This window comes from Cyprinodon variegatus, unplaced genomic scaffold (assembly GCF_000732505.1).
Source record: "Cyprinodon variegatus isolate N-32 unplaced genomic scaffold, C_variegatus-1.0 Scaffold1666, whole genome shotgun sequence".
Taxonomy (NCBI): domain Eukaryota; kingdom Metazoa; phylum Chordata; class Actinopteri; order Cyprinodontiformes; family Cyprinodontidae; genus Cyprinodon; species Cyprinodon variegatus.
Genome location: NW_015152119.1, coordinates 28,404 through 39,865, shown reverse-complemented (window position 1 = coordinate 39,865; position 11,462 = coordinate 28,404). Strand labels below are relative to the sequence as shown.

The following is an 11,462-nucleotide window of genomic DNA, read 5'->3' as shown; positions in this document are numbered from 1 at the left end:
CAGCCGTACATGTTTGAGCCCTTGCCTCGCAACGCTGCCAGTTCTGTTAGCTCTACGCCTGCTGAAGACACAGACGTCCATCTCTGCTAACACTGGGACGGAACTCAATGGGAAAGGAAATTATTCTTATTTCAGCTGTTGCTAATATTAGCTGCGACATATGAATCAAGATGCTATGACTGAAAAAATTTGATTGCCAGATATGATTGGCAGAATTTAGGTGTAAAAGCTGATGTATAATCAACTGGCCTGCATAAGATAACGAGAAAAAAAACAACAACACAGATATTAAGACAGGATTTTTTTTTTTTAAATAGAAATTTTCCAAATTTTGGGACAATATCATCTGATAAAGAGTACATTTATATACAGGTCCTTCTCAAAACTTGAGCATATTGTGATACAGTTTATTATTTTCCATAATGTAATAATAAAACTTGAACATTCATATATTTAAGATTCATTGCACACTAACTGAAATATTTCAAGTCTTTTATTGACCGCAAACGACGGAAAACGACCCGTGAAGTTTGACCAGCTAGAAGAGCGAGGGGCGCTAGAATGCTGGGAGCCTTTTTCCACCTGGATCCCCGCTCTTTTTGGGCCTCATGGCCCTCCGTTGTCGGACAGACTCTCCCCCACTTCCTCTCCACCTCGGCCCGTATCTAGACCCACAACTAGTTCCTGATTGTCTTGAGCATAAATCAAAAATTTCTGTGTCAAGCTCACTGTGACACACTGCTGCGGGGAGTATAACCAGCCCTTGAGTCTGGAGGAGAAACATCCAGAGCCACCATGCACAGGCGTGTGCAGGAAATGGGCTACAGGTGCTGCATTCCCCAGGTCAAGCTACTTTTGAACCGGAAACAGCAGCAGAGGCGCCTGACCTGGGCTACAGAGAAGCAGCACTGGACTTTTGCTCAGTTTTGCATGACATTTGAAAATCAAGGTGCCAGAGTCTGGAGGAAGACTGGGAAGAAGGAAATGCCAAAATGCCAGAAGTCCAGTGTCAAGTACCCACAGTCAGTGATGGTGAGGGGTGCCATGTCAGCTGCTGGTGTTGGTCCACTGTGTTTTATCAAGGGCAGGATCAATGCAGTTAGTTATCAGGAGATTTTGGAGCACTTCATGCTTCCATCTGCTGAAAAACTTTATGGAGATGATTTCATTTTTCAGCACAACCTGGCACCTGCTGACAGTTCAAAAACGACTGGTAAATAGTTTACTGACCATGGTATCACTGGGCTCAATTGCCAACTCTCGTGACCTGAACACAATAGAGAATCTGTGGGATATTGTGAAGAGAAAGTTGAGAGACGCAAGACCAAATGCTCTGGATGAGCTAAATGTCGCTATCGAAGCATCCTGGGCCTCCATAACACCTCAGCAGTGCCACAGGCTGATTGCCTCCATGCCACGCCGCATTGAAGCAGTCATTTCTGCTAAAGGATTCCAGAGCAAGTGCATAACTGTACATAATTATTTGAAATCAAATTAGTTGACATTTTTTTGTATTAAAAACACTCTTTTTTTATTGGTTGGATGAAATGTGCTAATTTTGTGAGATAGGAATTTGGGGTTTTCATGAGCTTTATGTCAAAATCATCCATATTAAGACAATAAAAGACCTGAAATATTTTAGTTAGTGTGCAATATGAATGTTCAAGTTGTATCATTACATTATTGAAAATAATGAACTTAATCACGATATGCTACTATTTTGAGAAGGACCTTTACATGTTTAAGCCAAAATGATCTAACATTTAAATATGACTTTCCTACGACTTTAAAACAGGTCTAATATTCTTGATCAGTAGACCGAGGCTTGATGTCGCGTAGAGCAGGCATCCCCAACCTCGGTTGTTGAGGCCCGCTGTCCTGCAGGTTTTAGAGGTTTCCCTGCTTTAGCACAGCTGATTATAATGATTGCAGTAGAGCAAAAGCCTGTTAATCGGCTTTCAATTAAAATCAGCTGTGCTGGAGGAAGGAAGCCTCTAAAACCTGCAGGACAGCGGGCCTCCAGGACCGAGGTTGGGGATGCCTGGCGTAGAGGGCAGTATCCGCTCGATCATTGATGTAGTTATTATTGATGAAGTCTCTTTAATACAGCGGAAGAATTAGATTTTTATCATACATATTTAGAAAAAAAAATTATGTCACAAGCTTATTGTAAAAACAGTCATTTAAAATAAAATACATAAAAATAGATCGTTTTACTATATCACAAGCTAACTGTAAAAAAGACACAAATTTAATATATAATGAAAGTCATGAAAATAAGAGAATACAAAGAAAATATATTAATTTTATTATACAATAAACTAATTCTTAAAAAAAAACAAAGACTGCATTTGAAAAAGAGAGTGAAGATAATTAGGGAGCTGTCTCCACCTTAAATGCAATCCTGGTAATAACTCGTTAGTGGATTCGTACTGTTGTGTGTCTTGCATGCCTGCTTCTCGGGGCTACAATGGATAAAAATAATTTTAAAAAAGCACGCAGAGAGAGAGAGAGAGAGAGAGAGAGAGGGAGAGAGAATCGTTAATTCATGAAATACAATCAGGGGTACTTTAATTGTATTACTTTAAGAGTAATACAATTAAAAGGCAGACTTATTATGTGACTTAATAAGTAGGTAACGGGGGCTTCTGTTCTGTTACTTTGTGTCCAGCTGAGGCGATTGGGAAGCAAGGAACTCGGTTGTTTTACAGAGAACTACGGAAGCGATTTGCATTTACCAAAGAAAAAAATCAGACAGTGTCATGTTGGGTTCAAGGAGTCTAACCCACATGCAGAAACCACTCTTGAAACAGGGAAAATGTTAAATGATTTATTTACAATGTTCACAGAAAAATGATGCACAGGTTCTGGGTTCTTCGGACAGGTCATGGGAGGAACACCACTGAGAAGGACAGAGCAGTTGGGGGGGGTGGGAACCTTGAGGGTCCAGAGGCTAGTCAGCAAGTAGAGGGCTGAGGGCAGAGGCAAAGACTGAAACGGAGTGCCGGCAGGCAGATTCCAGACAGAGATTTTTATTTCCAGGATTTCAGGTTTCCAGAAAAGTCAGGATCTGTGAGGCAGAGAGAAACAGGATCAGACAGGTTCTCAAAATCAGGGTTTCAGATCAGGCAGGCTGGCTCAGGTTTTGCTAACCATTACTGGCAAACACTCTGGCAGGGAAGTGTCAGCCTCCTCCTCCTTAAATAGGTCTTCTGATGAGGAGACAGGAAACAGGTGTGTAGAAGTGAGCTCATGCCCTCAGGAGGAAGATCTTATGCGCCTTCTGGTGGAGAAAGTGGACAAGCCTCCAGATCCCAACAGACAGCTTATCTAATAATTACGAGATCAGTATCTTTTTATGTAATTAAAATATTATGAGAAAAAGCCTTGCTATTACGAAATCTTGTGTATATAACTAGTTATGATTACTTGAATCCGTAATGAAGCATCTCTCAGAAAGCTGGTCTTCATGATTACTTTTTAAAAATATCTGCATCTGTTCCACTGAACAGTTCTCTGTACCGAGGGCCTGATACGCATTGGAGCTCTGCTCCTGTGTTTCACTTCATTAATAAAGTACCCAGCTATAACCCTTGGATTACTACTTGTGGAGTAAGCATGCAGCCATATAACCATACGTGAAAATCCATCACCAGCTCCATTGTTAGAGATTCTGTATGGTTTTAGTTTTTCATATGAATCGACATGCCACATAAAGTTGGGACCTGGTCGTTTTAAACAATTCTGAAACCAGCTTTACTCCTTGCGGATCTAGGATTTTGAGATGGTACCGGCGGACAGTTCTTTGGGACACCACCAAGCCAGCTGGAATGCATGTGAGATGCATTAATTTATAGCCATAAAGCATCCCGTGCTGGTTTAATTGCTCATGCAGGAACAATACGCCTTCCAGCAAGTCAGAGGGGGCTTTTTTGCCTGAACAGTTCTAAGGACTTAAGGACAATGCTGACAAACTAAAACTAAAGCCATCCACATTGAGGAAACTCAATATTTCACAGTGTTGCATACCTAAAAGGAAATAAAAGCATGTTAAATCTGACAACCCACTCATTATTCACGTTTCATGTAGCTTAGCTCTGCAATGAATGTCCTTCCTGATCTCCTAAATATGACATATTTTATAATTATAAGATCTTATCTCATAATTACAAGATAATATCTCATAATTACGAGATAATTACGAATTACTAGTCTTTTTTTTCATGTTATATGACTTTCAATTTGAGCTACCAGAACTTAGATAAGGTATGATAAGGTAAGGTTAGAGCTTAAATCCTTTGTTACATCTATGTTATCTATTTTAGTTAATAGGGAACATGAAAAGCTTGTAAAGGTCTATAAATAGAATACCTAATGTACCTAAAGATATGCTCTATTTTAAAAGTAAAGAAAATGCTGTTAAAATTCCTTAAACGGCACACTAAATCTGACCAAAGCCATCCTTAATGCCTATTTCAACTGTAAAACCAAAACTGATTGGATCTGTGAACAAATCTTTTGAACAAATCATTTTAGTGAACTGATTCTGAGGTTTAGTTCACTCAAAAGAAATACTATCATCATCACTATTGTAGTTTTTTCCTAGTTCTTTTAATCTTTTATCAAATGTATGCTTTCATTTGCCTATTTGTTGAGACTGAACAAGCAATATACAGCTGTTTGACAAAGTATACATGAAGGGAATCACTCAAAAACATAATACAATGATTTGGACAGATTCTTTAATTATTTTATCGCTTAATGCAGGAATAACTATAAATGCTCCCATAATTTCACATGTTCCATTATTCAACTAGGTCTCATTTGAGATTTTGATTTCCTTGATTTTTGACTAAAGCCTCACCTGGACTGTAAACACCAACTCACTAATCAAAATTGCACAAAAGCACATGTACTTCCTGCGGAGGATGAGGAGAACCCATCTGTCCCCATGTTTGATGGGGTACAGAATAAAATGAAAAAAATAATGATAATTTTATAAAGATATGAGCTAGAATCACTTCTAAAGCAGACACAGTCATTTTAGAAATACATGTAAGGTAAGGTAGGGCCTTGAGACCCTGTCCTGTCCTGGTCAACACAGTTGTTGTACAATTAATCAGCTTTATAGTGCTTCTGCTTAATTCAAGCTTCAAATCAGAGAAAGGTCAATAAATGTGGAAACTTTTAATTAGAATTATCAGTTCATTGGACGATAAAAATATTACAGTTTACAATCACTTTAAACAGTCTTACTTTAAACTGTTTTTCATAAGCTCCCCTGAACAAAACACTTTGTATAGAGCTGCTACATAACAAGTCAGCGCTACTAAGTTTAATAGCTGTTTGTCCAATTGACAATGGACAATCAGGCAAGAACCTTTTACTGACATATTCTGTATTTCTAATATATTAACGAACAGTCTTGTTAAAACTAATGATATGGGCTATAACTTTAAGAAGACTTTACATAAAAAAATGCAAAATACCTGTATTTTCCTTTATCAGAGGGATGAAAAAAAAAACATTTTCTAGTTTTTTGCTAATTGCTGCATTTTGAAAGACACAAATGTCTGTTATAGCCATTTACAAATGTAATCCATTAAAATAAGCTGTATCTGTTATAAGCATTGTCGGTATTATTTTATTGATACTGCATGCATGATGCCCACATCTTCAGAATAAAAAACAAAGAAAAGAAAAAGCAACATTTATGTCAAAGCTTCGTGCTTGAAAAATCTCCTTGAAATATCTTACCGGTAAATATCATTTTAAAAGCATGTCTGAACCACCTGTAGAAGAAAGCATACACTAATGGATTTAACATAGAATTGGACCATCCAAGCCATTTAAATACCTCAATGGCCACGGCTGGTATTGTGACTTTTCCCATGCTGTATAAACCCAGTGACAAAAAGAAAGGAGTCCAACACATGAGGAATACTCCCAGCACTATTGTCAGAGTTATGTTAGCTTTTCTCTCCATCTTGCTGAGAGCTGCTTCAGACTTTACAGTGGTCCGAATGCTTCTTGCCTGCTTCTTTGCCACCATCAAAATCCTAAGATATATTGTTAAAATTATAATTGCTGGAATGTAAAATTCAATAAATGGCCCTGGACTGGTTTCCTTTGTAGCTACAAATATAGCACACTTCTGGTTAGGATTTTTTTGACTTAATCCACGTCCTGTAATGCTTATGGCAAGTAGAGCTGAAAGAGTCCAGCTCACAAGGATCATAGTCAGAGAGACACGGACATTAATTTTACTTCTGTATGTTAGAGGATGACACACTGCATAATATCTGTCAATAGATATACAGCACAAGTTTAAAATGGATGATGCACATAACAATATATCAAACAGACTTCGCATTTTACAAAGCAAATAGCCTGAATACAAGCATGGGTTCAAAGACAATATTGTGCTGAAAGGCAAAACTAAAGCTCCAACAAGCAGGTCAGTCACAGCCAGAGAGAGGATGAGGTAGTTTGTTGGAGTGTGCAGCTGTTTGAAATAAATGACAGAGGTGATTACAAGAAGATTCCCACATATTATCAGAAGTGACAAAATAACAACAAAAACATTTAAAGCATAAGAGGTCACATTTTGCCCATGCAGCTCTGCTGATTCATTACAAAGATGTTGATCTTCAACCATATTTTTAGTCCTATATAAAAAAAAATTAAATTAAAAAAAAGCAATGATTAAAAAAAACAAGTTTGGGCAACTTGCTTCAGGATTTGTAGCGCTATCAGAGACTTTAGTGCTCTTTGTTATTTATTCTAAGCTTTGAAAAAAAAAATGTAGAGAGTTTTGTCTCCTGTCTGCAAATGACTAAACAGCATACTTGAGTTTTATTTATAATTCCATGACCATGTGGTCATTGGCTTAACTAGCATATGGGTGTGGCCAGAAGTCCTTGGTATCCAAGGTGAGATGTTACCAGGTGTCACAGTGTAGAATAATCAACATATTACTGCTAAATCTTTATGGCCTGCCCTGCATCTTATTTCTGATCTTTTGGATTATGTGAAACTGCATGTGTACCACCAATCTGATCTGGGTCGAGTGCTGAAGCTGGGAGGGCTGGGACAACAGTAGTTCATATTAAAGGATGCAGTACTTTCTGTATTTCATATATATATTGGATTAAACACCAAATATATTTAACGTTTTTACTTTCATCTTAATAAAATAATATTTAGCAATAGACCATTTCTCACAGAAGTGAGAAAATATGATTGTAAGTATAAGAGAGCAAAAAAAATAATAAAAATAAATACATTTATATATATATATAGGACAGAATAAAAACAATAAAACTAGTAAATTACTCACACAGTAATACTGCATCCTTCCCATATAAGCTGTGTAAAATAAGACATAAGAATAAAATAACCCAAGGCTCACGGTTAATACAATCTACAGTATTTACAATTTAGAATGCTGCTCAGTACATTTAATAGAATTATTGCAAATGGCTGTGTTATTGCACATAGTGAACTTATAAAATCAATAAATTAATAAAATGAAAGAGATGTTGCTGTCAGAGAGATGAATTAAACAGTTTGATGTCCACAGGTAGGAATGACTTCATGTTGTGCTCTGTGATGCAGCGTGATGAACTGAATCTCTGACTGAAGGTGCTTCTATGGGTGACCTGCACATCATGAAGAGGATGTGATTTTCCAGGATGGAGTTAATCATGGCCAACATTCTCCTCTATGTAACTGTTTCAAAAAGAGATTTCTATTTCACGTAGAAACTAGAATTATCTGTCTTTTTGCAAATGTATAAAAAATAAAGATTGAAGAATAGGCATTGCACAGAGCTTCTGTAAACACAGCTAGAAACTCCAAACTATGCCTACCAGTAGGTATATTGATCAACTCAGACCTGAACCTTCAGGGGCACATAATGACAGTAATAAAGTCGACCGTCTTTCACCTAATGAAAATCTCCAAGATTGAAACCCTAAGGAGGCATCCTTGGCATCTTAAACAGATGCCCGAGCTCAGCTGGCTCCTTTCGACGTGGAGGAGCAACGACTCTACTCCAAGCTCCTCCCGGGTAACTGAGCTTCTCACCCGATCTCGAAGGATGCACCCAGCCGCCCTTCAAAGGAAACTAATTTTGGCTGCTTGTATTTGAACATATTTCTATTACAATTTCATAAAATACTTCAATTATCATGCAATAAACACTGGACTTTTAAAACGTATACAGTTCAAGCACTGTAACTTCCTTTTGTATTTTGGTAGCTCTCCTCTCTTTACTACTCCTCTCGATGCTTGGCTCAAGAGGAGGTTGTTTTTACTCAGCCTTTTCCTTCCTATCCTGTTTTCCCTTCACTAAATAATATCAACAGAGTCAAATACTAAAATGATAGAAATTTGAACAATATACAAGTTCAAGCATCATATTTCAAGGAGTTTTATTAGTCATTTCAACGCGGTAACATGACATGAAATTAAATTAGTTTTGCGGGTTCCAGAGCAGCCCAATCCAGAAGTATGAAATAGTAGAGATAGCTGTAAATACTAATAATAAACAAGATAAACTATTCACATTAAAGCAATTATAAGCAATTATATATAATAAATAAATATGGAAGTCTACAACATTACAATAGTTAGATAAAATAGAAAAAAAATTGGTATTCTAAGGCTTCGGAAAGACCATCATGGTGACTCCTGAAGTAAGGGCATTTTACCATAGAAAATTGTTTATTATTTTGAAAATTTGCCATGTTTATTTTTGTTTTGACGCATAACGTCCTGTCCCTCACAATCTGCTCCGTGTGAGTCTTGCTGCATTGCATCAGCAATAGATAACAGGTTCAACATCCAACACTGAGAAATCATTGTTTCATTTTCATTTTAAAATGTTGCTACAGTACAGCATGGTTTCTTCACTTTTCATACAGTAAAATTTAAGCACTTTTCAAGCATTTTCAAGGTTAATTTCAAACTTTTCTAGCATCATACTTTGGAGATAAAGCAATACATCAACACTAAAGATTTAAATTCACTAGCATAGGAAATCCGTTGTCAATCACTGTGTTTGCTGCAGTAAAAATTTAAAGCCTATATTCCTAAGTGACAGCTCAACTAACACTTGTTGCTATATAAAAACCTAAAGTATGTTTAAATTAAGCATTTTTCGATTGATATATAAGCATTTAGTATTTTTTACTTCAGATTGTATTTTTCTATTTTGTTCTGTTGCACTTTGAGATCTTTTTCAACAAAAAATCAAACGCATTACTATTGTAATACTATATATCGTTATATATATTAAGCTATAATTACACACATTCTCATTAACAAACAATCAGAAAAGTATATAGCAAAGTCCTGCATGCACACAGCTTAGTTATTATTGTATGTTCTACCAAAAAACAGTAATTCTAGCACTAAGGGGATCCTTATTAATGGAATGGGCTATAGAGAATATATTAAATATCTCAACTAATTGTTCTCAAGCCAAACTGTTTTCGAAAGCTACAATAAAAACACTAAACTCATATGCATTCTCTGTTAAATCACACATTTTGTTGAGGTCATAATCAGGGGGATAGCAGTGTTGGTTTCTTGCAGGAGTGCTTTGGGAGGAGAAGCAGTTTGCTGGCAGCTCCACATGTTCCTGATCTGCTTATTAGCAGCTTGAGATTTAAGGAGCAGATCGACCACATCTCCTCGCCAGATTCTCAACCGTTCTCTATTGAGCGCATGTATCTCCCTGCGCAAGAACCTAGTGAATCTTTGTTTGATCTCCTCGAGTTAACTCCTGTCTCTCTCTCTGCTCCACCCCAGGTTGAAGAACTCCGCTGTGAATCTGATCTACCTCCCTACTCTTTACCAGCGATCCCATAAGTGCTCACTAGGTCCAGACAAAGGTAGCCTGATTTGGCTCTGTTCCCCCGAATCCCCTTGGAACCCAACCCCCACCCCAGGCAAACTCCCACGGACCTCAAATGCTGTCTCTCCTTCACGGCTCTCAGCAAACAATCAAGGGTGTTAGTGAACTCACCTTACTGTTCAAATAAAGATACTATTAATCTTCCATCTAAAACTGTTTTTTCCGTATGTGGGCCAAAAAGATCCCCTTGGTCATGTCATTTGATATTTAATTTCAAATTCCTTATCTAAACATTTTGACAGAGAATACACAGAAAAATACTAGAAATATTATCAATCAATGTACGGTCATGTATTACACTATTTCCATGATTTGATGTTTTGATGTTCATTTTCTTTGTTTTAAAGCATGATTTTGTCTCTTTCATGAACATTGGCTATTATTCAAACATGGTAAATAATCATCAAACTAAAACAGTGCCAGAAGGCGTTGGAGGTACATGAAGAGTGAAGTTTGTGTCTTCCTGTTTGTGTGTCAGTCTCATCTTAACCTGTCTATTGCTCTATTGCCTATTTAATCAGTCTCATTGCCATTCAGCCAGGTAATTACCGCTTCCCACTCACGTCTGTTTTTTTTTTTTGACTCGTTATTTCTGAGGATGTGGTTGAGAATATGGTTTAACCCAGTTTATTAAAAATATGATTGAGCGTTAGATATTGGTTTCTGGGAAACCCTAAAAGCAATGAGTTTGGGAAAAAGGTCCTACTTAATTCCCACCTCAACATTATTATATTTTTTCATAACTATTAGCTTTTAAGTGTATGTGTGTGAAAGACACCTGACTGTTCAATCTTATTGAATTATCTCTGTAAAGTGGCTTGAAATTACATGTGTTGGGAATTGTTACTTTATAAATAAATTTGATTGAACTGAATTGCAAGTATTGTTTAGTGCTTATGTCTGAAGAATGGCAGGAAAAGTGATACTTATTTATTCATACCCCTTCAGCTTCCTCTAGACGTCAACACCAGAAAAATTCCTGAATCCAATTTAATTCAATTCAGGTTATTTATATAGCACAAATTCACAACTCACATCATCTCAAGGCAGTTTACAATTCACCAGATCATCCAATCAAACTGATTCAAAGTTTTCTATCTAAGGAAAACCAGCTGATTGCATCGACTCATTCAGTCTAAGGCAATCCCTCACACTAAGCATGCTTGTAGCGACAAAACCCTACAAAAGGCATCTTATTTCTTTAGGGTCTCCCTTAGAGAAAACTTCTTTAGACCTCAATTAAAAAGTTGATTCAAGTAACAAATGAAACTGTTTAAAGAAGGTGAAAAAAATAAAGAAGCTAATTAAGTGATACATATATTTATTTCTCACCATCAGAGGCGGATCTAGGGAGTGGCTACTTGGGCTACAGCCCCGAATGTTTCCCCAAGAGCCCCGGATCTTGCTTCTGAGCCGATCTTAGTAAAATGTGCAGTACTGGAATTCACCAGAGAGTGGCAGCATGAGTAGGAAAGCAGCCTGTAGCATTCCTGTACAGAAGAAGAAGTGTTTCCCTTAGTCGCTGCCAGCTTATAGGACT

The 11,462-nt window shown here is 37.1% G+C and overlaps 1 protein-coding gene across 1 annotated transcript; it reads right to left on the bottom strand.

Moving 5' to 3' along the window:
* Positions 1 to 5,515: 5,515 nt before the first annotated feature.
* Positions 5,516 to 6,658, bottom strand: LOC107104247 (trace amine-associated receptor 1-like). The gene has a single exon (XM_015404208.1). The coding sequence runs from the start codon at positions 6,656 to 6,658 to the stop codon at positions 5,717 to 5,719; it is 942 nt and encodes a 313-aa protein (XP_015259694.1). The 3' UTR covers positions 5,516 to 5,716.
* Positions 6,659 to 11,462: the final 4,804 nt, after the last annotated feature.